At 40.2% G+C, this 27,425-nt stretch overlaps 1 protein-coding gene across 12 annotated transcripts; it reads right to left on the minus strand.

Annotated features, from left to right (window-relative positions):
- Nucleotides 1–1,010: 1,010 nt before the first annotated feature.
- Nucleotides 1,011–11,367, minus strand: LOC137253879 (protein transport protein Sec24C-like). Of its 12 annotated transcripts, none has more exons than XM_067791453.1 (11): nucleotides 9,136–11,367; nucleotides 8,395–8,460; nucleotides 7,916–8,333; nucleotides 7,625–7,851; nucleotides 7,335–7,564; nucleotides 6,938–7,277; nucleotides 6,596–6,884; nucleotides 6,388–6,497; nucleotides 6,180–6,330; nucleotides 2,261–2,585; nucleotides 1,011–2,201 (listed from the first exon to the last, which is right to left on the minus strand). In XM_067791453.1, the coding sequence occupies exon 1, from the start codon at nucleotides 11,328–11,330 to the stop codon at nucleotides 9,807–9,809; it is 1,524 nt and encodes a 507-aa protein (XP_067647554.1). In that variant the 5' UTR covers nucleotides 11,331–11,367; the 3' UTR covers nucleotides 1,011–2,201; nucleotides 2,261–2,585; nucleotides 6,180–6,330; nucleotides 6,388–6,497; nucleotides 6,596–6,884; nucleotides 6,938–7,277; nucleotides 7,335–7,564; nucleotides 7,625–7,851; nucleotides 7,916–8,333; nucleotides 8,395–8,460; nucleotides 9,136–9,806. The 12 variants fall into 12 exon arrangements, with proteins under 12 accessions (XP_067647554.1, XP_067647552.1, XP_067647550.1 ...); XM_067791451.1 differs by having other exon boundaries at nucleotides 6,388–6,530; XM_067791449.1 differs by having other exon boundaries at nucleotides 6,388–6,540.
- Nucleotides 11,368–27,425: the final 16,058 nt, after the last annotated feature.

Consider the following 27,425-nt stretch of genomic DNA (forward strand, 5'->3'; position numbering starts at 1 on the left):
ACAGAATACCAAACTTGCCAAATCGAAAAAATTCCAATCCAAGTCGAAATGCAGAATAGGGCTGATAACACTGCGGCAATATATTCTATTGCTTTTGTTTGTACAAAATGGCGTGGATAATAAAATATAAACGTTTTTCAGTGTTTTTTACAAATTTTCTTTAATTTATTTTGCTCCAATGTTCACACATTCCGTACCAACAACTGATTTCGAAAAATCATTTGCTCTTCCTCTTCTCTTTCCGATTCCATCGTAATGCAGAATACCAAACTTCGATTAAATCGGAGCGTAGAACGGGAACGTAAACGAACTGCAGAATAGGGGTGATTAATAATGCATTTACTTCTTCACCTGCAACCAGGCATGCTTAACGAACGAAACGATATCATTTCGTTACGATAATCAACGCTAATAAACGAAACGAAGTCACTTCGTTTCGTTTATTAACGTTAAGAACGTCAAATTAACGTTAATTTGACGATCTTAACGTTAATAAACGAAACGAAGTGACTTCGTTCCGTTTATTAGCGTTGATTATCGTAACGAAATGATATCGTTTCGTTCGTTAAGCATGCCTGCCTGCAACTATTACACAATCATCATTGTCAAATGCTCTGACATCTAACATAATCACCCTGCAAAAACGCTCCACGTCATTTTACTAGTCATTTTATGGTCATTGTGACTTTCTGCAGCGGTTATATTCATAGTCACGTTTGCATGGGCGTGATGAACTTTTGTGACCAAATTTTCCGTTTCGTTCCTATTAATGTGATCGTGCATTCCGCTCCCACTTATAGGATGTGAGCATAGCACTGTGCTGCTCACACACGTCACTATGCTCGTCAAATGGCGGTAATTTTCCGTCATTTCACTCTACATTTTCGAGTCATTTGACAATCAATTTTACTGCGGTTTTACCATTTATATAACCGCCATATAACGTGAATTTTACCTGCAGATTTACTTTACCTGGAGCAGCCATATGAATAAAATATGAACCAAAAAAATTGAATTTTCAATATTTATTATTTTCAATATTATTATATATGTACATGAACTTGGAACTTATATTAATCCAGTTCATATAAAACAGAAGAACTTTAATAATAAATAAACTCGCTTAATTGGTTTTTGTTTTCCAATTGAAATCTCTTCTAAGCGAGCAAAAAATAATTTTAAGCTTCAGAAAAAACTCCAATTATTTGAATAATCTACAACTTAAAGCTTAGTAGAAATTCAGATCAAGAATATTCAAAGGTGTCGTGGATCCGATTGCTGTCGTAATTGAAGAACTTAAAAATGTACGACTATTAATTGAGTCAGACTTATTATTGTTCTAAATCTAATCATTCAAGCAATAATTCTGCAACCCAAAGCAGGAGTATTGATTGGTTTCAAATCTAATTCCGACAGCAATCGTATCACATCCCTTATTATATATGTACGTGATATTGCAACTTAAATTAATACAATTGATATAAAGAAAAGTAAGTACTTTAATAATAACATAAACTCTCTTAATTGGTTTTTGTTTTCCAATTGAAATCTTTTCTAAGCGAGCAGAAAATAATTTTAAGCTTCAGAAAAAACTTCAATTATTTGAATAATCTACAACTTAAAGCTTAGTAGAAATTCAGATTACGTTTACTCTTTTTTCAAATCAAGAGTATTCAAAGGTGTCGTGGAATCCGATTGCTGTCGTAATTGATGAATTTAAAAATGTACGACTTGTAATAAAGTCAGACTTATTATTGTTCTAAATCTAATTATTCAAGCAATAATTCTACAACCCTTAGCAGGAGTATTGATTGGTTTCAAATCTAATTCCGACAGCAATCGTATCACATCCCTTATTATATATGAACGTGATATTGCAACTTAAATTAATACTGTTGATATAAAGAAAAGAAAATACTTTAACAATAAATAAACTCTCTTAATTGGTTTTTGTTTTCCAATTGAAATCTTTTCCTGTGCAAGCACATCGCTAACCTGTGTTGGAAAAAGATATGATTATACTGTCTTCGATAGATAGTCGGACGAGCCGCTACTCGGCGAAGTAGAGATGACCGTTGTGTCGGTGGCAGCTGTTACAACAGCAGTTTCTAACTTTACACCATCCGTACAGTGTTATGAATGCTTCACTGCCTTTTCCAATTGCTTGGCGCCAGCAATTTTTGCTGTTTGTAAAGCTTTAGCTGTAATGCAAATATATAGATGGGTTAAAGTGGTTTTCGTATGCTATTCAACAACTCACCCTATACCATCATCACAGCCTCCTCATCGATTTTGAATATGTGTACTTTTTCAGTATACAGACCCAGTTCGTGCAACCGATTCATTCATATACTGTGGCTATTTGAGCCGTAGACGCAATGGAAGATATTTTGATTCTTTTTGAAGTGTAACATTTGTAAACAGTTGGGTTTCTCTGCTGTCACCATCACCACTAGAGAGCTATTGAAGAAACGCTCGACCAAGATAATATGTGAGATTTACACGCATAGATTTCTTCCACCTTTTCACAGTTATTGATGGAGAAAATGCGAAAGCCATATTTACCATCCAATACCGAAATAGAACTGTAGAGGAAGAAATATTTTATAAAATTTAATAAAATCAAAAAATGATAGTTGTGCTAAAATGGGGTAACGTATTGTATGTTAAAGTATAACGAGGTCTCAGCGGCTTTGTCCTGGTGAAAATTGAGTTTGAATAGGTTTTATTCTTCATTCTTAGAAACATGTACGAAGGTACCTGGTAAGATATTAAAAATCCTCAACGCTTTTTTTGCTATAACTTAAAAAAAACTCATATTCAAACTTCTGCTTAACTTCTACATATCAATAGCTACCTTTCCCACCAGGAGTCCCTATTGCTTCTACGCCTATGCTATTGTTTCCTACATCGATGAACTTTGTAATAAAATAAACAGCTATCTCCCCAATCTCTCCAGTTTTGTCGCCTCGCGAAACCTGATATTTTCATCAACCAAATCATCGGTGACCTTATTTAAAACATGCCAAATGTCGACCGTGCTTGGGAGCAGAGGAGATCGAGCGCTTGGCATGGGCTCATGAGGCGGTAGAAGTAGGTCGAAGGCAGTTCAAAAGGTTTGCTGCGAGAAACCCTCGGTTCTGCAACCGGTATGAGGAGGAAGAAGCGTCGAATGGCAGAAAGGGCACAGTCCCAGAGCCGCGACGCAGGGCAGTCCCATAGACAACACAAGTAGGCCCAAAGCTGTAAGACAGATGGGCCCCAATAGCGAGGTAGCAACTACCTCGAAGGCTGCGAGTCAGAGGGAAGTTCCAACTATGGAAGTAGGAGATAAGCCAAAGGGAGATAACGCTAAGACTCCGACTTTCTCGGAGGTGCCAAAGGGAAATAACACTAAGACGCCGGCTTTTCCCGAGAAAATGAGTGATGTGGCAAAGCAGTCACTGACTGTGGCGCTGGTTGATCGTAGCAGTCCTTTCGAACAGATGACTAGTGAACGGTGGAGATCTGTAGAAAAGGAGCTTAAGATGATGCGGGAATAACCAAGTAAGCTCCTTCCAACCTTTGATTCGGGGGATGGTATAATGGTATGAAGATGATAGCGTGCGACAACATCGCGAGCTTGCGGTGGCTGGAGGAAGTGGTTCCAAACCCCCAAAGGCAGAGCACGAACGCGCGTTTTGAGATGGTGGATAAAGCGCAAATCCCCAAGGTACCAAAAGTTAAGGTATGGATACCATGCGTGATGAAGTCGGAGGATACAATGCGACTTTTTCAGAATCAGAATCCGAACATACCGGCACAGGATTGGAAGGTACTTACTGTATCTCGGCCTACGGAGGAAGGTCAGTTATACATCTTCCAAATAAACAAGCAGGCGGAGGATATATTGTACGCGCAGCTTGGAAAAATGTCCTTAGGTACAGGCAAAATTTATATGCGACTCAGGAAAAGAAGTCGCGGGTATTAAAGTCCTAACACGCTGGACGTGGGCGAAGTCGAAAAGGACCTCAAAAGCCTAAGGGAAAAAAGACAGGTGGAGGTAGCCCACGTCACTCCGAATGTGTTAGAAGGGGACCAACAGCCAGATGGTGCTGTGAGTCGCACAGAGGAACACCCGGCACAACAGGTACAAGAGTCTGAAGGGGGCTTCGAACACTCTAAACCAAAAGGGCTAGGGGAGGACGACGACGTCCCGATGAAGGTGCTGGAGGGTGACAAGCAGCCCATTGGTGCTGCGAGTCCTACAGATAAACCTCCAACAAAGTAAAGTGGCGTCGAGCGAACTCCTCCTCCTAACGCGCTGATCCAGGAGCCGTGGCTTCCATCGGGAGGAAAGGTTTCTGGAATTAGCGCGCGCAGATTTGGCGTTTACTATGCGCAAACGGAAGGACGGGTGCGAGCTGTAGTAATGGTAAGGAAACAGCTGCATTCATATATGCTGCCTAATTACACTACTGAGGACCTCGTAGTGTTGGTGAAATCGCCGGGCTCAGATGGTACATGTCCGGCTATGCTACAAGTTTCAAGTAGGGCGGTCGTGGGATGGCTTAAAATAATATTCGATGGGTGCATAAACTGAATCATGTACCGCACTCTTGGAGAACTGCTCGTGTAGCTTTCCTACCAAAGGCGGGGAAGGTCGGTCACGTGTATCCCAAAGATTATAGACCCAATAGCTTACCATCATTTCTGCTCAAAACCTTTGAGAGGCTGCTAGATGTTTACATAAAGTCCAACGTGGATGAAAAGCTGCTCTCCACAACACAACAGGCGTACACCAAAGGCAAGTCAGTAGACACCGCATTGCATAGGGTGGTAATAGGCATAGAAAAAGCCCTGGAATATAAGGAATATGCTCTAGAAGTCTTCTTAAGCATTGCCGGGGCTTTCTAAATGAGCGATTATTGATGGTTTTCATTACGTTAAAGTACATCCAGCCTTACCCAGATGGATCGACTGCATGTTAAACTGCAGTAAGATTACATCGCAATGGGGATTGTACGCGGCCACGAAATTAGTGGACAGGGGCACTCCGCAGGGAGGGGTGCTATCAGCTCTGCTGTGGACGCTGGTCATTAACCAGCTGCTTAGGGGATTCTACGAGGGACCAGAAAAACTTACGGTTTACGCAGATGACGTTGCATATGGTCTTGTTTACAAAGAGGTACAAGGTCCCTAATTGGACCAGGCCTAAGTTAGGAGGGGCGACCCTACGGGAGAAACCTTGCACAAATTATCTAGGAATGATCCTAGACAGTAAGCTGTCATGGAAGCTCAACGTGGAGGAGAGGGTGAGGAAGGCTTCAACGGCACTTTATGCATGTAAAAGAATGCAAAAGAACCGGCATATACGATCAGAAGGAACTCGATGACGATGCCTCAAAACTAACAACCAAAAGCAATAATTATCATTTCACTGACACAAATTTTATAGTTTTTTTTTCGGGATTTGGACACAATGTTGTTGTTGTTTTTGTAGCGATAAGGTTGCTCCCCGAAGGCTTTGGGGAGTGTTATCGATGTGATGGTCCTTTAGCCGGATACAGATCCGGTACGCTCCAGTAACACAGCACCATTAAAGTGCTAGCCCGACTATCTCGGGAACGATTTATGTGGCCACATTAAACCTTCAGGCCATCCCTCCCTATCCACCCCCCCCTCCCCTCCCCCAGATCCTTGTCTGTTAGTGAAACAGGATTCGCCGCGGATAGGTGAGGTTGATAATTGGGTTTGGAGAGGCTATATATTGCGCTGGCAACCTGAAGGGTTGCGCTACACAGCCCCTTGAATCTGGTATTTTAGTCGCCTCTTACGACAGGCATACCTACCGCAGATAAATTCTGACCCCTAACCCGCTGGGGGTATTTGGACACAATCTTTTCATTATATTACTTAACAATTTAAAGGCTTCATTCTGTATTGCGAACGATAGCTCAGACGAACGATTCGCCTCCAAACGATATCGTCTAGCAATGGCATTCTCTATCATTTTCGTTCGGTCTTTACCTTTCTAACTAACAGGAAGGCAAAAGTAATTGTCAAGTGATAAGTTGCCATTGTTTAACATAGTGCAAATACACTAGCGATTCGTTTCTGATCCGCATCGAAAGTTCGTTTCGTAATAGAGAATGAGGCCCTAAGATTAGACATTTTTTTCAATTTGTATTTTGACTTACCAGCAACAACAGAATCATGTTTAATTGTACGCCGCACAAGCAATTTAGCATCATGTAACGAAGCTCAGTTTCTTCCAAAAATTGTTCAACACTGCCACGTAAAATCAATGTACTTGTTCTAGCACTAACGCAACCTTTAAATAATTATAAACTATAAAAATGAAATTAATGTCAAACCTTGGAAAATGTTGAAACGTTCACCACCAACCTGATGTTCTTCAAAGTAATCACATTGACCCAAAACACTTGAATTAATATCATTAGCTGTAGTCATAACAGCACCACCACAAGCTTTCATTCTACGTTTCCAATCTTCTTCTGGTACATGAACAGCACAGAACATATCACGATCTGCAAAATACTGTGTATCAACATCACCAATTGGCAATTTAGAAAACACAACATTGGCGCCTTACTTAGCTAGTTTATTCTACAGAATACGCCATTCAGCATCAACAATTTTCTGATACTCTTGGACATTAGAGGACATTGCTGTGGCAGATCATTTTTCCAATAACACTTTGTTGCTCCTTTGATTGGCGCTTCGACATGTACAGCCATGTCATATTTTAGCATGCATAATTGTAATGCTTTACGTATAGCTTTAATGATGATACGTGCATGCACGCCTTCCTCAACATCTGGCTTAACTTTGTTTAAGATTTCACATGCTTAAAATACTACTGAAGTGGTGCCATCGCCGACCTCATAAGAGAAACATTTTTATTCTACACATTCTAATATAACAAAAAACTTACCTCAGCATTTTGAGATTTGGCGATGTCTACTAGAGTTTTACGGCTGGATTCACAATATCCAATGGTTTCATAATGGTTTCCTCATCATTTGAAATTGTGGCCTTACCACTGGAATCAACAATATGCTTGTCAATACTACGTGAACCCAATGTAGTGCGTACAGTGCCACAATTGAATGCGAGGCATTGATGTTGGATATGAGTTGAGGTTTACCATGGGAGCTATCGGTACCCAAGCATTTTTTACACAAATACTCATGTAACCAATACAAGTTCAAGACATTCATATTTATTGACACGCTGTCCGGTATGGCCCAAATGTTGGAAATATGCAGTTGGCACTGTTGAGAAAAAATATGGATCAATGAACACAAGTAAAAGTGAAAGATTTTTTTTACCATCTCTTGTTACTTTACACATTAGACATTGGAAACGACGACCAGCATCTACAAGTTTCTATTGAGCCTTGCAACGATTGCATCTAATTGCACCCAATTCACCAAAATTTACAATGGGTGGCTCATATTCACCCTCAACCGTGCGTGCCATTGGTGAGACGGTAAGTGTAATGGACAAAGCTGTTGTTTGTAATAAATCAGCTGTTGCAGGTATGCAATACAAAGACGACCTGCAAAGAAGAAAGATCAAGGTAATTGCCAAGCAAAACATTAATTTCGATTATCGATACCTAACGTAACGTGGCGAGGAGTTACCCTGATCTTCTACCACATATTTTGTGGTCACAAATGGTGGTAATAAACCCTGTTCATTAGTAATAAAAGCACCACCAGCGCTATTTTGATTTTCAATGATAACGCTTATCGGATTTGGCATCTGATCGGGATCTAAACGGCGTTGGGCTTGATCATACTGTTGCGGCTGTTGATATTTACCAGTAACAGGTGCAGGTGGTTGCTAAATAAAATAACACAAAAATAATCATCAGCAAATTTGTAAATTATTAGTTGTATTAACATACATTATAACCAGGACGTCCGGACGTGTCCGGGTATTGGCATCATAAAAGCCATCAATAACAAGTGCCAAGAATATATCCGCGGCATACCTGCCGACCAAAATGATTCAGGGGGTTGTGATTGCCAACCTCACCTACCCGTGGCGAATCCTGTACCTAACAATTTGGTGTGAACAATTGGTGCCAGTTAACCCTCTGAAATAATCGGCGCAATTGTACGCCATTGTGTTGGCATTAATTTGGCAAAATGCAAAAGCTTTTCATCTTTCTCCCATGACCATTCTGTCTTCTTTATGCTATGATCAAGCCATTCGGACCAGCGTGCCTTACATTGCTTGGCAGATTTGCGGTGCAGCAGTTATGCAATACGTGACCACTGGTTTTTACCATATTTCATTACAGCTGCTTTGAGGATTTCATCCTGAAAGTTATCAATTTAGTTAATAAACGGCCAAGAGTAACCAGTCGCGTCAAATGCTTACCTCAGTGTTTCTCCACACACCATCTTTTATCATAATTCGCGGCATGGTGCTACATAATTGTGATGTCTTTCGATGAGCACAAAAATCAAATAAAAAATTGTCGAAATAAACAGCAAAAATCATTGTATATTAAAGACTTTGGGAAAATTTTAGAATAGCACCCCCCGAGTTAGGGGTAAAACTTGGTATCAAATGAAAGAGGGAGTTCTCCCGATCACAAATATATATATTTTAAAGTGTGCAAACTTATAATTTAAAAGTTATTTGTTGTTAAAGTTTGCAAATTTAGCAAATTTCTATAGCACTTTAAATTACAATTTACACATCTTTCAAAACCTTAATCCACATACATATCTATATAAATTGGCAACGATAAACTTAAATTGCATTTTTGTATATTTCACATTTCATTTTTGCATTGTTTTCACTTATTATAAATGTTTTTATTAAATCAATCGTGCTTTTGCAGCAACATGCACATATATATATACATATATTTTATTGATGACATTACAAAGCTGTGCTGCCACATATATATACGTATACACATATAAAATTTGTATAGAAATTTGCAAACTTTAACACCAAATAACTTTTAAATTATAAGTTTGCGCACTTTAAAATATATATATATGTGATCTGGAGAACTCCCTCTTAATTTTAAATCTTTCCGGAGATATTCCATTTAAAACTCTCTAAATTTTTTTTTTTTTTTTGAGATTTGGTTGTATGGATGAAGACCTTCTTATAATTGAAAGTCCCAGTTCCAGGTTATTGTCCAATGTATGTAATGATTAATTACTGGATTAACTTTCCAATGTGTATGTGTAACTTTGGCTCCACTAGTACACAAGGGTAATACCAACAAGGCCAGAACCCTGTGTAGCAGCTTGCTATTTGTACTATTTCACAGTGTGCGTGTTGATGATTAAAACCAAAGTAAAATGTATTGATTTTGAGATCCACAGGGCGTTGTAGATGAAATGAATGCAAACTCTATTGCTTGGTGATTTATATATGTGTTTTTCATTTATGTACTTGTTTGAATTCAACTGTTGATTTTATGATGAATGCACTGAGTATTTCAGTTGTATAAAAGGTTCTTTGATGATTGCAATGACAATTGCAGTTATTTGATGATTGCAAAAAGTTGCATTTTGATGAATGCAATGAGAATTGCAGTTATTGATAAATGCAATGAAAATTGCAGTTTGAAATTTATGTAAAATTGTTGCGAAACGTTTTATTCATAAAAAAAAAAAAATTTTTGAGTAAGGTGGAATCGAGATTTATGTACAAAAAACATAAAAACATATAATACGAACATTAAAATATAAACAGAGTAAAAGTTTTTATGTGTATTTATGATAGCTGCATTTATTATTATTGTCTTAGATTTTTTTTTTTTTTTTTCAAAATTTAAGATCGGCTTTTTGGAAAAACTTTACTAATTGAGTGATTTTGGCGTTGTTTTTGTCTTTAAAGACTTCCTTAAAATTATGTGCTTCATTAAAGACATTGAAGGTGACTCTAATGTTGTTTAAAAGTGGGCATTGGAAGGTTTGATGCACATAGCAATCTGTATCACCGCAGCGACATAGAGACGAATTTGTAGCTTTGATCTTGACTAAATATTTTTTATCATATGTATGTCCGGTTAGTATACGGTTTAAGGTTTTGATGTCTTTTGGATTAAATTTAAAATTTTTGAACCACGCAAAGTTCCTCCTAGAAGGAAAGATGGTGGCATACAGATTTTGGTTTGTATTGGAGTAATTTAAAAAATTTTGAAAAGACTGGTCGTATATATAATTCTTTATACGTTTGCAAGCTTCATCTATCGTAAGTTTTACTGTTTTACAAGAGCTGTTTATAATAGCTGATTTGGCTAAAGCATCCGCTTTTTCGTTGCCAAATATGTTTTTGTGACTGGGTATCCATCTGACGTGTACATTGTTGAAATTGTGATTTGAAATTTTATTAAAAATTTTAGCTGCAATGCTATTCGTAGATGTATGTCTTTTAAGTGTTTGGCATGCTATTTGGCTATCTGTAAAAATAACGACGGATGAGTAATTGTTTCGTATTGCAATGTCAATAGCTTCTTCTATTGCTAGTAATTCTCCAAAAGCTGAGGATGATTTAAATGAAATATGGAAAGAGTGTTCGGTGTCTGTGTTTAGTAAATAAATTCCACAGCCTGTTTTTTCTTCACCTACTGAGGAATCTGTATATATTACCTTAAAACTTGTACTTCTGTATTCTGCCAGCATTGATGAGTGCTGGACAATAATCTCTTCTTTTGTCATGTTAGATTTTTTGGTATTTGTAGTTTTTTCAAAAATGACAAGGTTTGAGATCGGGAGATTGGGGTGAACCGCATCAATGTCATCCATGACGTTAGAGAAAGTGTTGTATGCAATTGCATAACTGGTATTGAGGTGTGAGTTAGATTTTATAGTATCTGCTATTGGATTGTTAAAAGCAATTAGTTTCACTACTTCTTTGGCAACTAGCCATAGGGTTCGTTCATTGGGAAGTAGTTCATTAGCTAAAGCATATATTAATGGTATCGGCGTTGATGGTGTTAGACCTAAACATCTTCTCAAGATTTTATTTTGTAAGACCTGTATACTGTGAAATGATGCATTGGCACTATTTGCAAGTGTGGTACTGCAATATTCAATCTTTGATCTGACCATTGCTTTGTAGATGTTTAATGCCTTTTGTGGATGTAACCCTGATTTGATATTGGTAATGTATTTAAAAAGTTTTAAGTTGTTTGAAGATGATTCTATTACTTTTTGATAGTGTGCTTTTGCAGTTAAGGAACTGTTTATGACTCTGCCTAAAATTGTTGCTGATTTTGTTTGTTCAAGTGTTGAACCATTTATGGTTACATTGACTTCCTTCGTTGGACCTTTGGTTATGTGCATGACTTTAGTTTTGCTAGCATTAAAATTCAGATTAAGAGTGTTGCACTTTGATGCAAAGGAGTTAAGAAAGTTTTGAAGATTGGATTTTGCATTTTCTAATGTAAAATCTGAGGATATAAAAAAGAAATCGTCAGCAAATTGGTATACTTGAATATTTTCATCTTGAAGATCATGGAGTTTGGCAGTGTATATATTAAATAAAAGTGGTGAAAGGCAACTGCCTTGAGGAAGACCATTGAAAATCTCTGTTGTTTTGTCGCCAATTTTGAGAATCCTATAGCTAAGAAAGTTTATTATCCATTCAGTATACAGCTTTTCTAAGCCAATATCAAAAAGTTGATCTTTTAAAATATTTATATTCACACAGTTATATGCATTTGAAATGTCAGTTGTGCAAAAAATTACATGTTTATTTTCGCTTTTGAGTAGAGTGATTTGATGTATTATGTGATTTAAACAGGTTGATGTGGACATGTTTTTCCTGTAGGCAAAGGATGTGATTGGGAGTATTTTGTTGTTCTCCATGTATAAGTTAATTCTATCTTTAAGACAAGAATTTATTATTTTAAGAAAAACTGTTATTAAGGCTATTGGCCTGAAATTTTCAAAATTGTTTAGATCTTTACCTTTTTTGGGTATAGGTACTACTTTAATTTGTCTCCAGTGTTCTGGAATGGTATTAGAAATAAAAATGTCATTCAAACATGTTTTGATGTTGTTTAAAGTTATATCAGGAAGTGCTCTTAACATCCTGTACGATATTTTATCAGTACCGGCAGCTGAGTTTATGTTCTTTTTAAAAAGCGTTTCTTTTATTTCCTCAAATGAAAACGTGAGATTGGTATTTGGTTCTACTTCATTGTTAAGAGGTAGTCTTTGAACCATAACTGGTACTTGTTGATTAAGCATATTTAAAAAATTTTGGTTGTTGGATTCATTCCACATGCCTACTTCTATTTGACTAAAATCTCCCCTCAATGACTTGACAAAGCGCCAAGATTTCCTTCCCATATTGGTATTTATTTCTTCTATTTTTTCCTTGAAATTTTCTTTTTTGGCCTTTTTAACTGCCTTTTTCCATTTCTTTCTCTCAGCTATCATATTATCCATATTTTCCGGACTCGGTAAAGCTTTAACCTTCTGATTTGCTATTTTTAGGAAGCGGTAACTCTTGTCAAGACTTTTGTTCCACCAATATTTTGGTTTTCTGGTGTTATCAATCGTGTAAGTTGCTTTTCTAATTTCATCTTGGATTTTGTTTTCTAAGTCTGTGATTGTAGTGTAATTTTCAAGAACTTCTAGAGATTGTAAAAGTTTATTTCTTGCTAGAAATACCGATTTTTTGATTGCACAATGATCAGTTTCAATTAAGATAGGTAGATGGTGACTGCCTCCTATTCGTGTTGTGTCAACTTTCCAGGAGCAGTGAAAGGTGCAGTTTGTAAAAGAAAGATCTAGCACAGATGTGTTCATGGTGCGTGGATCTATTAAGAAGGTATGATTTCCATTATTTAAATGATGAAAATTGGATTCTTGAATCATACTAACCAAATGTTTACCCTTATAGTTGTCAATTCTATCACCAAACAAAGCAGCTCTTGCATTGAAATCTCCAAGAATGAAGGTATTTGAAAAAGGTTCTAGAAATTCCAACAGTCTGTGAATTTCCGATTTAAAATTTCCTATAGGGATATTAGGAGGAAGGTAAATAGAAACTATTGTGATATTAGGTTGAAGATTTAATGTTGTAATTATTAAAATATCGTAGTTAGTATTGTAAGTTATTTTTTTGAATTTGATATATTTCCTAAGGGCAATGGCAACGCCACCGTACCCATCGTTTCTATGTTTTTTAATAATATTAAAATTTAAAAGTTTTCTATGTGTTGATTTTGTTGAAAAGAAAATTTCGCTAAAAGCTGCAATTTCTATATTATACTTGTTTATATAATATTCTATTGTATCTATGTTTGCCTTAAGGCTTTGACAATTATATTGCATCATCTTCATGGTTAGAGTAAAAAGAGTTTAAAGATTGTATGTTAGAATTTTCGCGACTCATTACTAGAGCTTCGAAAGTGTTTTTGATTTTTTGAATTTCTTGTAAGGTACCAGAGCTACCTTGTTGTTGTGAGAGTTTTTGAGTGATATTGATCATTTCACTCATTAGTTTTTCATATTGTGTAACCAAGTTTTTTTGGTAATGAAAAGAGTTAAAAACAGGAATGATTTGTGGTTTTGGATTTACCGTTTTATAATTTTCCCTTTTTTGTTTAGCCGGACTAGTCTTCTTTACTACAGAGCTATATGATTTTTTAGTTAAATGCCTATTTATATATTTATTTGTGTCTAAAATGTCATTATCCTGCACTAAAACAGGAAACTCTTCATCATCTTCACTTAATACATCAAAACGATTTGTATTTCTTGGGAAGTATTTATCTAAAACTTCCTTTCTGGACAATTTTTTAACCGTTTTGATGCGGTTCACCTCCAACTCCTTTTGCCAATGTGGACAATTATTTTTATTTTTGGCTATATGTCCCTCCCTGCCACAGAGAATGCATGTATTATTGTTACATTCGCCATTCTTACACTCACTTTTTCCGCATTGAAGACATCTTTCTTTGGATTTGCATCCAAATTTGGTGTGTCCTAATCTGCCACATTTGTTACATTGTCTCAGTGTAGGTACATAAAACTCGACTGTTAGACGAGTATATTCAAAAATGATTTCTTTGGAAATTTCATTTCCCATAAAACCTATCTTTAATGTGGTTGTTGGAATGTAGGAATCGCTATCGCGATCTTTGCGCGTGAAGCGCTGTACTGATACTATAGGTACCGAAGAAATTGAATTTTTTAGTACATCATATTCTGTGTAGCTTTGCGGAACCCCACGTACTACTCCATATATTTCCAGTGCTGTCCTGGGAATGAATGGTTTTAGTCCACGTTTTCTTACTCTATCATCGATTATGAAGCTGTTTGCTGCATATGTGGTTTTGAAGAATACTTTATAAAGGGATTTTCCTATTGAGTAAATTAAGTCAAGATCTTTAATACGTAAATTCTTTATTTGGCTGTATAAAGTTAAGCCACTCGTTACTTTTTCATTTTTCATGTCGTGACACTCTGTGGTGTCCACAAGTACAAAAATTTCTCCGCGAAAATTTGGCGGGTATGTTATTGTTGGTTTTACCGCTTCTTTTTTTTTCTCTTCTTTTGACTGAACTTTTTCAGCCGAATTGTAATTCACCGTTATGTTTGCTGTCTCCATGTCGCTGCTTTGCACAGTTACATCGGTTGCCAATTGGTCATTTTCCATTTTTTTCATTTCCACTAAACCATTTTGTGATAATTCATAAAAACCTGTCACATTGGAGTTCTCCAATATTTTCGGTTTTTTTGCCATAGTGGCTTTGTCTTTATCTTCATTTGAAAGTGACGCCACCGACTTTTGTGCCGGCGACGCCATTTTCCGTCTTGTACTTTTCAGCAGTGCTAAACGCACTTTATACCTCTTTTTTGAAGGCACTATGCAGCCTTTTTTTTTTTTTTTTCACACTTTAGAAAAGATTTGTCAGCAGTGCTTAAGGCACTCAATGCCGTTTTATTTAGCACAAAATTCTTTAAGGGACGCCAAAAACACTCACCTGATTGCAGCTTTTGTTATTTTAGGAAAATGCATTAATTTATGATGCGTCTATATTTAATATCAAATTTGCCGTTAGATTAGCACAATAAACTTGCTCAGAACACCCAAATTTAATCACAAAAATAAAGCGCGCTCGAGACCACACAGACTCGTGTCCAAAATCCGAATGACTCTCTAAATTGAAAAAATTTTCGACCACCAAATGTTTTGCTGTCTCTGCTGAATTAGAAATGGCGGATTTTTTTGCACGAAAAATTACGTATTTTGCTATCCCTATAAAAATAATAGGTGCGAGAGAGCACGATACATTGTGGGAAAGCTAAATTTGTCAACATGCTATTTCATTTGGAGAATTTTTCATTCCAAATCGTCACCCCTGTCAAAATTTCGTGTGTCTGTGTGCGTTTTTGGTCACACGATTTTTGCAGGGCAATTCTTCAAATACGTCAACAAAAAATAAGGGCGATTCCATACAGAGCGGATTTGTAAGGTATTACTCATTCTAATTATTCGACAATTGCTGCTAATAGTGAGTCAGTAAATACTCTATCATATGCCACTGTCACTGCTTGCCCGACTAGCACTTCACCTAAGGCTCCTACCACAGTTATTCGAAGCGCACGTGCACCAAACGAATTAAATGTTAATGGCAACAATAAAAATGCTGAGCTGGATGTTTTTGTACCATATAAATGGATCCATATTTCATCTTTCAGACCCTCGGTCACAGAGGAAAAAATTGTTAAATATATATCCGAGCATATCAAAATTGATACATCAGCGTTGGCTTGTTTTAAGTTAGTAAGGAGGGATGCTGACATCAACTCTTTGGTGAGAGTTTCGTTTAAAGTTCGTGTGCGCTCAGCAGATTATAATAAGCTATTTGATCCTGCTCTGTGGCCCTCTAATATCACTATCAAGCCATTTCGGTTTTTCCAAAAATCGGAGAAAACCCATCGGTATCGTAGGTTCACGTAATGATCAACTCAACAGCAATCATAATATCCACACTTGCTAATCGAATGCACGTTTGAGAGTCTACTTTCAAAATGTCGGCGGCATGCGCACCAAATCTAATGATTTTCTTTTGTCTTCGTCTCGTATGGACTATGACGTTTATGTCATTGTGGAAACGTGGCTCAATGAAGACTTCTTTGATGAAGAATACTTTGACTCTAAGTTATTCCTAACCTTCCGGAAAGATCGAGACTCCGTGAAAACTGGTCAAAAGAAAGGGGGTGGAGTGTTGATTGCAGTTAACAGAAACCTGCATTCATCGAGGTGTCAACTTCTACAACATGATTCATTACTAGATCAGCTGTGCGTCTGTATTTCCAGTTCCTCTAGTTCAACTTTCATATGTTGCTCGTCCATACCGCCGAACAGTGGTGATTCCTTATACTCATCTCATATCGAGGACATCGTCAATCTATGCGAAAGCCACCCTGATGCGAGTTTTTGCATACTTGGTGATTTCAATCTGCCTAATATTGTTTGGTCAGACTTTCAATGTAATGGTATTCTAACTCCTACGAATGTCACCCGTTCTTATGAAATCAATCTTATAGATAATATTTTAAGTTGCGATTTGATTCAAATCAATAATTTATTTAATACTCTTTCGAGGTTGCTTGATCTAGTGTTTGTCGATGAGAATTTAATATTTGATCTCTCTGAGAGTACTCTTCCTGTGTGTCCATCTGATAGATATCACTTACCGCTTGTCATTCAATTAAATGCCTTTGCTGCTATCCCTACCATCTTATCGAAGTTGTCTGAGATATTTCATAGTACAGTGCCTCGTTTTAGGCCTAGGTTGCATAAATTAACTTGGTATAACAAAACGCTTAAGAGGTTGAAGAACAAGCGTTACAAATTCAATAAATTATATAAGGCAAATAGGGAAAATATTTCTCTTAGGGAACAGTACATTAATAGTGTGCGGCAGTTTAATGTTCTCGATAAATTTCTTTATAATCGCTACATACGTAGGCTCGAAGATGAGCTTACAGAAAATCCAATAGCCTTTTGGAACTTTATCCGCTCCAAACGTGGTTCAACGAATATTCCGATCTGTATGACCTTTAATGGGGTAAGCTCCCAGTCGCTAACTGAAACAGTTGAGCTTTTTGTGGAATTCTTTAAATCTAACTTTGATGATGCCAATGTAGGTTTGGCTGGCTCTCATTCGCGCTCGGGACTTTGTGATCAGATTGATTTTGGCTCCCTCATTATCTCAGAGGATGATGTTCGCAATGCTATGCTTTCCCTTAAACCCTCGCTAAGTTGTGACACTGATGGCCTTTGCGCCTTTTTACTGAAGCACTGTAGTTTAACTCTCTGCGCTCCCATTTGCCATATCTTCAATTTATCTCTGTCCTCTGGAACTTTTATCGATAGATGGAAAAGGAGCTCAATTTGTCCTATTTTTAAATCTGGTAATAAAAATGACATTTCTAACTATAAGCCGATTGCCAAACTCACAGTATGCTCAAAGCTTTTCGAAAAAATCATAAAGGAGAAGTTGTCTTTTATCATTAAAAGGGTGATTGACCCGCGTCACCATAGGTTTGTTGCTGGCCGCTCTACTGTCACTAATCTAGGGTCGTTTTCTGATTTCTGTATCTCTGCATTTAAGGATGCCTGCCAGGTTGATACCATATATTCCGACTTCTCAAAGGCTTTTGATAAAGTTTCACATCAAATCTTACTATCTAAACTTGAGTATATTAGATTTCACTCTGTATTCTTATCTTGGTTAAAATCGTATCTATCGAACCGGTCTCTATGTGTTGAAATCGAGGGCTGCAAGTCCCTACCTTTTTATGCAACGTCTGGAGTTCCACAGGGTAGCATTCTCGGGCCTTTGTTGTTTGTGCTTTTTATAAATGATATTGGTTCCTATTTTTTTCGTCCTCTTTCCTTCTATATACAGATGATTTAAAGCAGGGATGCACCTTAACGTTAAGCTAATCGTTTATCAAAAAATTTCCACCGTTTCCGTTGAAACACTTCGAAATATTATCGATAAAGAAATTATTAAGATAAATTGTATCTCGTTTTTAACCGAAACGAAAAGCTTTTGTTAACGTTAAAAACGTTAACAAAAACGTGATACTTTATGTTTGAATTGTGCTGGCAATGCTATAGCCATGGTGAAGCCGTAAGGTGGCAACAACGAGCGCACATACACACACAAACTCTATGTAATTTGTTTGTGTAATTCGTTGGTGGTAATGTCAAAAATACTCTGAGAAATGTTTGTACTGTCAAAATTCATGAGAAAAGTTGCAATCAGCTTGGCTAATGCTTTCACCTTTAATGACTCCGCCATCAATCAGCTTTGCCAGCATAGTTTGAAATTAATAATCAACATAAACGATTTGATTTCGTTTTGATATGGCAGAAAACGAAACGAAATCATTTCGTTAATTTGACGATCTTAACGTTAATAAACGAAACGAAATGACTTCGTTTCGTTTATTAACGTTGATTATCGTAACGAAATGATATCGTTTCGCTGGTTAAGCATGCGTGATTTAAAGTTATTTCATAGAGTTAATGGCGAGTCGGATTCCCTACTCCTACAAAATGACCTAAATAATCTTATTGAATATTGTAATGCCAATAATCTCTTCCTCAATGTGAATAAATGTTTCCACATGTCGTTTACTAAATCATCTAACTTATATTCCACCCTCTACAATATCGCAGGTGCTCGACTGGTTTCGGTTAATGAATTTATTGACTTAGGTGTTGTTTTTGATTCCTCTTTCTCTTTTGTCAATCATATCTCTTTTATGCTTCCCAAGGCTTACAGAAACCTTGCCTTTCTTCGTAGATATGCAAAAGACTTTAAGGATCCTTATACAAAGGAATACGCCTCAATTGTTTGGAATCCTATCTATAGCTGCTATGCTGCCAGAATTGAAAGGGTTCAAAGAAAATTTACTCGTTTTTGTCTATTTTCACTCAACTTTGAGGACCCAATTCCATCCTATCACTCGCGCTGCTTACTCATAAATCTCGAACCTCTCGAATCCAGAAGGATAGAACATCTGCTAATGTTCGTCTATGATCTAATAGTTGGCTCTCTTGATTGCCCAGTTCTCTTAGCGAAGGTGTCATTTAATGTACCTAATCGGAGTCTTCGAACATTTTTTCCATTTTACATGAGTGCTTGCAGGGCTAATTATTGTAATTTTGACCCAATTTTTCGGGCACTTAATGAATTTAATAGACTCTCAAGGAGGTTTTTTATTGATTTTTCTTTGTCGAGAGGCATCTTCAAGTCAACTTTGCAAGAGTTCCTATAATCATTACTTGCATTATCTTTTTATCTTTTGTTTTCGCTAGTCATGTTACTTACGTTATTCTATGTGGTTTTCAGTTGATTATTTGTTTAAGTATTTATTTGCTTTTGTATTCTAGTCTGTAAGATTGTTTAATCATAGACTGTATAAATTATACATACATACATACAAGAAACATCAACTCGATAACACTCCTCAAGGCCTTCGGAGGGTGTCCTTATCGGTACAACAACAACCGAATATACTTGTCGCCGATCGACTATGCCGAAGTAAGAATGGAAAACTTCCGGCTAGAATATAACAACGACGCACAGCCCCGGAGCTGTTCAAGTGGGCATAAGAATATGTCTCCCCCAACACTACGAAGAAACCCGGCGCATAATAACTCAGTCGGCAAGTCATATGCCTTTAAATGCCCGGGAGTGCAATACCCGAAACAGACTTCCTAGAGAGACGCACGTCACTCTGGCACAACTTTGATCTGGATACTGCAATAGATTAAACTCTTACTTATCCAGAATCAATCCCGACATACTCAATGAATGCCCTGATTGTAATGTGTCTTAACATGACACCAACCAACTTTTCAATTACAATGGAATCAAAGCCACCCACATGCGTCTTAGATTCCCTGGACTTCTGTTGTTGTTGTAGCGATAGGGTTGCTACCCGAAGGCTTTAGGGAGTGTTATCTGTTAACTGTTGAAATACGGAGCCGGTAAAGGGCCTTCACTTGTATATTAAAATTTATTGGACGAGCGTATTGGAATTTAAGTGTTCCCTTCCCAATACACAATAAAGGCTATCCCACAAACTACGTTAATTACCTCGGAATGAGCCCACTAAACTTCTCCTGCAAGGTTCTATCTAGCGTATTAAGCGAACTACTGAAACGCCAAAGAACTGATTCAATCTAATCAGGGCGGCTCCAGACTTCGTAAATCGACACGGCCCTTGGGGAGCAACCTTATCGCTACAACAACAACAACAACAACAGGATTTTAATACGACTCCGGATTTTCGGTATAATTGCGGCTGCATGCTCGCCAAAATATAGATCCTGAACGAACGTCACACCCAAGATTTTAGGGTGTAAACCAGTCGGCAGCGAGTTCCATTGACGTGGACGTGCAAAATGGTCGACATTTGGGACGTCCATGTTGCAAATACGGTCGCCGATGATTTAGTCGGTGATAATGTCAGGTTTCGCGATTTGAAAAAACTGGAGAGATCAGGGAGGTAGCTTTTGTTGTTGTTGGTAGGGAGGTAGCCGTTAATTTTGATACAAAGGTCATCGATCTGGGGGCCTGTGTCTGTGGCCCTTATTGTGCAGTCATCGGCGTAGGAAATGATAGTAACTCCTTCTGATGGCGAGGGTAGCTTTGATATGTAGAAGTTAAACAAAATTGGGGATAGGACACCACCCTGTGGCAACCCTTGTTTAAGGACTTGAATACCCAGAAACCTGGGTATCCCAACAGACATCTGATTGATGAGCCAACACCGCCCAGGGGCTTAAGGAGTCTACTCCGTAAGCATTATGAGGAAATACGGCACCTGAGAACTCAGCCGTATGAAGCAAAAACATACAAGCAGGTCCTCAGTGAACTCCACAAACAGGCGTCGGACCTTTATGCCAGGAATTGCCCGGTGAATCCAGTACTCAAAGAACAGTACCCAAAACTTGCGGATGAGGAACGCACACTCCCCATGGAAACGCGAGTCACCCTAGCTCAACTTAGATCTGGATACTGTAACAGGTTAAACTTTTACCTATCCAGAGTCAACCCCGACATACAAAATGTATGCCCTGCTTGCAATGTGTCCCCACGTGACAGCAACCATCTCTTTAATTGTAATGTGGAACCAACGCCTCTAACACCCCTCACATTATGGTCTCCCCTGTTGAAACAGCAAGTTTCCTTGGACTGCCGTTAGAGGATATTGTTGACAATTTGTGATCGGTCGCACCTTTTGGATGGGGCGAATCACTGCTATAACCACCACAACACTAACCCCTTGTTTAATTTTTCTTGGTTTTGATGTTACGTTCCTGAATTGCACCGATGCTTACCGACCAAGGGTAGATCCTTCCAGGTCTTGCAGTAAAGTGCCATGGTTGACCGTATCAAAAGCTTTTGATAGGTCGACCGCAACGAATACTGGCCTATGGTGGGGCTTTTGATTTAATCCGCAATTTATCTGGGTGCTAATGGCATTTACCGCGGTGGTGGTGCTATGAAGTTTTCTGAAGCCATGCTGATGGCAGGCTAGCTGCAAATTTGCTTTGAAATAGGGGAGCAAAATGGCTTCAAGTGTCTTGGCTGCTGGCGATAGGATAGATATCGGTCGATATGAATCTCTTATGTTAGCTGGTTTCACAGGCTTTAGTAGCGGGTCCACCTTGGCCATTTTCCATTTTTGGGAATGACAAAGGTGGAAAGGGACAGGTTGAAGACATGTGCTAAATATTGGAAACCCTCTTTACCTAGGCTTTTAAGCATCGACATGGCTATGCCGTCTGGGCCTTCTGCTTATGACCGATGGCATCCTCAACTTCTTTGGCGGTGATGGCAATTGGGAACGCGTTGAATTTATGTTTATGTGTGCGTCTGTTGGCCCGCCGTCTAACTTTGTCACGATTGATATATCTGGCGAACTGTGACAGCTTCCTGCCATACGAGTGGGGGCGTCTCCGTTTATTGTGCAGAACGTCGTTTCTTATATTTGATCCGCCAACATCTCACCCCTGCTGTCCGCCTGCAGGTTTGAATGTCATAGATCGTGATTGGTCGTAGATGTTGACGATTTCTAGGTTTACATCGCCTAACCGGACAGATAACCCGTGACGTTCAAAGGCACTGTCCCTGCGGCCGATGTCGGGATCAAATATATGATATTGCACTGAGTGGTGTATGATAAACGCGAGACCGCCTCCATTTCCGCTCTCGCGATCTTTTCCGTGGACATTATACCCAGAACAGGTCTGCAGAGCAGATCTTGCTGTGAGTTAAGTCTCTTGAATCGCGGCGATACGGATGTCGTGTCGCTTAATGAAGTCGACTATCTCCGTGATCTTCCCAGTTAATCCATTACAGTTTAACTGCAGAATTCTGAAGTGCGGGGGGGGGGGGGGGGGGGAGACGTCACTCTAAGAGTAAGTGACGGGTGAATGCGCCTGAGTTGTGGGAGGCCAGGATGCAATTGCTGTTGTGGCCATGGGACTGGACGTCCCCGGGCAAGCATTGGGGTACCCGGAGACCAGAACATCTGGGAAAGTGGCACCGTCCAAGGCAGGAGCTGCATTGGACGGATCACGCAAACATATATATTCTGTGCTGGCAAACGGTGGAAAAGGTGGTAGGGACTAAGAGTCTGCTTCCCTGACCTACACGATTGCTGCCGGAGAAGAGGGGTGAAGAAGACGGGGGCGGGGGTTGATGCTCGGCATTGCTACCGACTCTACTACGGAGATTGTAGTTATGAGTGGGAGCGGCCGTATAAGCTGGTGGCGCCGTAGGGCACGAGCAGCAGCGGGTACTTTTTGTGGCTTGCTGACCAGTGGAAGGGAGGGGGGGGGGGACTTGAGGCGTAGACTACGGGACGCCCTTGGGCGTGAATAGCAAGGAGCCACAAAAGATTTATAAAAGTTACGACGACCTCGGGTTTTGGGATCTAGCCGAGAGCAGCCTGTCCGATGCAACCATCCCTTGCACGTGATATACTGACAAGAGTATGACCGTCCTAAAAATATTATTTTCCGGCAAACGTGGCAAAACCATTTCTCGGGACCGGGGTCAGGAGAAGGACTCGGATTGGTTTCGATACCTTCCTGGAGCAGGAGAGTATGGCAGTTTGTGGGAGGGACGCAAAAAATTTAATGTGGTTACGCTGAAATGACAGCGCTTAGTCGGGAAAAATCCCTAGTCGCGCCGGTACATAGAACCGACTGCCTTGGGAAGCGGATCATGTCAACTCTTTCCTTCATATTATCCTGCACAATCTGATTAGGACATATACGGCACATGCTTCGAGAAATGCATCCTTCATAGAGCTCGCACCCGCTTTTTTCATTTCCATCTATTTCCATTTGCCCAAGGACACAATATAGATGTGTGACTCTCCATACCTTGCCCTCAGTAGGGTAGGCACCTTGTCGTTGGTGTTAGGGCTTAGTCGATCTCCATAGCGCCCGACTATGAGGCGGAGCTGTTTAGGACTGGCATCTACGCCGTTTCGCCTCATAGGAAGGCGGCGGGATGTTGGTGACCAAAAACTGCCAACCCCCTAATCCAGGGTCTTATGCGGAGTATTGATGGCCTTACCACAGTAAGGGGCGCTGCTGTGGCTGACGGTTCTTTCTCCGTATATAATACTGGACCGCTGAGCCCGCCTTGTCGGGCAGGTGATCTTACGACCACGATGAACGGCTCATTACCAAATTGTAATAAGGAGGATGATAAGAGGACTGAGTCGCAAGCCAAGGACGACAAATACGTATTAAGAAATGCGTCGGACTCGGGGAGCGAGAGTAGTGCTGATTCAATGAACTCCGTGTTGGAAAAGCACACAAATGAAAATGGAGTAGAAGAGGGAGAAGCGTACGGAGCAGAGGAAGTAATAGAGCTCTCTCGCAGTACCGTCCAACGCCTGGGAGCAGTGGTCGACCCAATAGAAGTGGAGATCGAGCGCTTGGAATGCGCCCATGAGGTGGTAAAAGTAGGTCGAAGGCAGTTCGGCAACGTTCGGCGGAAGGCGAAAAGCCTGCTTTCAAGAGGCAGAAAGGACCCAATCCCAGGCCGCGAGGCAGGGCAGTCGCATAGACAAGACAAGTAGGCTCAAAGCTGTAAGACAGATGGGCCCCAATAGCGAGGTAGCAACTACCTCGAAAGCTGCGAGTCAGAGGGAAGTTCCAACTACGGAAGTGGGAGATAAGTCAAAGGGAGATAACGCTAAGACTCCGGCTTTCTCGGAGGTGCTAAAGGGAGTTAAAGCTAAGACTCCGGCTTTCTCGGAGGTGCCAAAGGGAGTTAACACTAAGCCTCCGGGTTTTCCCGAGAAGATGAGTGATATGACAAAGCAGTCACTGACTGTGGCGCTGGTTGATCGTAGCAGTCCTTTCGGAGAGATGACTACTGAAAGGTGGAGATCTGTAGAAAGGGAACTTATTAGCTTAATGCTTAAGATGATGCGGGAACAACCAAGTAAGCCCCTTCCAACCTTTGATTCGGGGGGATGGTATAATGGTGTGATGATGATAGCGTGCGACAACATCGCGAGCTTGCAGTGGCTGGAGGAAGTGGTTCCTAACCTCTAAATGCAAGGCACGAACGCGCGGTTTGAGGTGGTGGATAAAGCGCAAATCCCCACGGTACCAAAAGTTAAGGTATGGATACCATGATTGATGAAGTCGGAAGATATACTGCGACTTCTGCAGAATCAGAATCCGAACATACTGACACAGGATTGGGAGGTACTTAATGTATCTCGGCCTACGAAGGAAGGTCAGTTCTACATCTTCCAAATAAACAAGCAGGCGGAGGATATATTGTACACGCAGCTTGGAAAAATGGCCTTTGGTACAGGCAAAATTTATATGCGACTCAGGAAAAGAAGTCCCGAGGATAAAAATCCTAACACGCTGGAAGTGGGCGAAGTCGAAAAGGACCTCAAAAGCCTAAGGGGAAAAAGACAGGTAGAGGTAGCCGACGTCACCACGAAGGTGTTAGAAGAAGACCAACAGCCAGATGGTGCTGTTTGTCGCACAGAGGAGCACCCGGCACAACAGTTACAAGAGGCTGAAGGGGGCTTTGAACAATCTAAACCAAAAGGGCAAAGGGAGGACGACGTCACGACGAAGGTGCTGGAGGGGGACAAACAGCCCAATGGTGCTGCGAGGCTTACAGATAAACCTCCAACACAGTAAAGTGGTGTGGAGCGAACTCCCAACCCTTGAGGAGGGTTCGTTTGACATGGCGCTGATCCATCAGCCGTGGCTCTCATCGGGAGGAAAGGTTTCTGGACTTGGCGCGCGCGGATTTGGCGTTTACTATGCGCAAACGGAAGGACGGGTGCGAGCTGTAGTAATGGTAAGGAAACAGCTGCATTTATATATGCTGCCTAATTACATTACCGATGACCTCGTAGTGGTGGCCGTTGAGCAAAGGAATAAGCTGGCACTTATCCTAGCATCCTACTACATGGCCCATGCTGCGGAGCTTCCACTGATGGAGTGCAAGAGGCTAGTACCGGACGAAGGGCGCAAAGGGCGGTTGAACATGGGCGCGGATGCAAATGCGCACCACAATGCGTGGGGAGGAGCAGATAAGAACGAGAGAGGCGGATCTCTATTTTGTTACATCCTGCAAACCAATTTGCAGATAGCCAACAGGGGAAATGTCCTACATACATTGGTCCAACATCCAGCAATATTTTGGATATTACACTGAGCTCCGAACGTGATATACCAAGGTATGATTGAATGGTTCTTGACAGACCATCCTTCTCCGACCATGCGTATATCAGCTTCAGCGTCCCCCTAAAGAGGGTAGAGAAGGGAGGAACCTTTAGAAACCCTAGATCAACAAACTGGACTAAATTCCAGAAACAGGTAGAAACGAAACTGGGACAACCCAAAGAGGTTGCCAATGTGGAAGAACTGGAGGAGTCTAATGAATTCCTAACAAGGACGTTTATGCCTGCGTATAACAAAGCTTGCCCTCTAAGAAGATTCGGAGGAAAGCAAAGCCGCCATGGTGGAGCAATGAGCTGAGTGGTCTAAGAAGACAGGTAAAAGAAATGTTTAAGCTCGCAAAGACCGCGGAAAGCGAAGCGTGTCGGGACGAGTACAGGAATCTACTGAGGATCTACAAGCGTGAAATTTCCAGGGCGAAGAGAATCTCATGGAAGAGTTTCTGTACGGACATATAGTGCTCCAGCGAAACAGCACAGTTGAGAAAAGTCCTAGCAAGGGGAAATATAGTCCAGGGACTAATAAAGAAAGAGAACGGGGAATGGTCACGTAATAGTGAGGAATCCCTTCACATTTCCCATCGGGAGATGGTTTAGAAGAGCCAGAAAACAGCACTCACACTTCGATCACGGAGCGGGTAGTGGCGGGCTTGGTGACCGATACCAAGATCGAGTGGGCAGTGAAGACGTTTTCTAAGTTTAAATCGCCGGGCCCAGATGGTATATTCCCGGCCATGCTACAAGTTTCAAGTAGGGCGGTCCTGGAATGGCTTAAAATAATATTCGATGGGTGCATAAGACTGAATCATGTACCGCACTCTTGGAGAACTGCCCGTGTAGCTTTCCTACCAAAGGCGGGGAAGATTGTTCACGTGTATCCCAAAGATTATAGACCCATTAGCTTAACATCATTTGTGCTCAAAATCTTTGAGAGGCTGATAGATGTGTACATAAAGTCCAACGTGGATGAAAAGCTGCTCTCCACAACACAACATGCGTACACCAAAGGCAAGTCGGTAGACACCGCATTGCATAGGGTGGTAATAAGCGGAGAGAAAGCCCTGGAATATGCTGTAGGAGTGTTCTTAGACATTGCTGGGGCTTTCAATAATGTTTCTAAATGGGCGATTATGGATGGTCTTAATTACATTAAAGTACATCCAGCCTTAACCAGATGGATCGGCTGCATGTTAAATTGCAGAAAGATTACATTGGAATGGGGATTGTACGAGGCCACGAAATCAGTGGACAGGGGAACGCCGCAGGGAGAGATGCTATCACCTCTGCTGTGGACGCTGGTCATCAACCAACTGCTCAGGCGATTTGATGAGGGATCCGTAAAACTTACGGCTTACGCGGATGACGATGCAATTGTCATAAGTGGAAAGTGCTTTCCAACGATTAGCTCTTTGATGGACCGGGCGCTTCAGGATATTCATACCTGTGCATCAAATATCGTGTTGAAAGTCAACGCGGATAAGTCGGATATGGTCTTGTTTACAAAGAGGCCCAAGGTCCCAAATTGGATCAGGCCTAAGTTAGGAGGGGTGACCCTACAGGAGAAAACTTGCACAAAGTATCTAGGAATCATCCTAGACAGTAAGCTGTCATGGAAGCTCAACGTGAAGGAGAGGGCGAAGAAGGCTTCAACGG

This window comes from Eurosta solidaginis, chromosome 5 (genome assembly GCF_040869045.1).
Source record: "Eurosta solidaginis isolate ZX-2024a chromosome 5, ASM4086904v1, whole genome shotgun sequence".
Classification (NCBI taxonomy): Eukaryota; Metazoa; Arthropoda; class Insecta; order Diptera; family Tephritidae; genus Eurosta; species Eurosta solidaginis.

Bases quoted from the DNA above. Each gene is read 5' to 3' on its own strand.
- LOC137253879 (XM_067791446.1), bottom strand. From the start codon at position 11,330: ATGCACATAACCAAAGGTCCAACGAAGGAAGTCAATGTAACCATAAAT.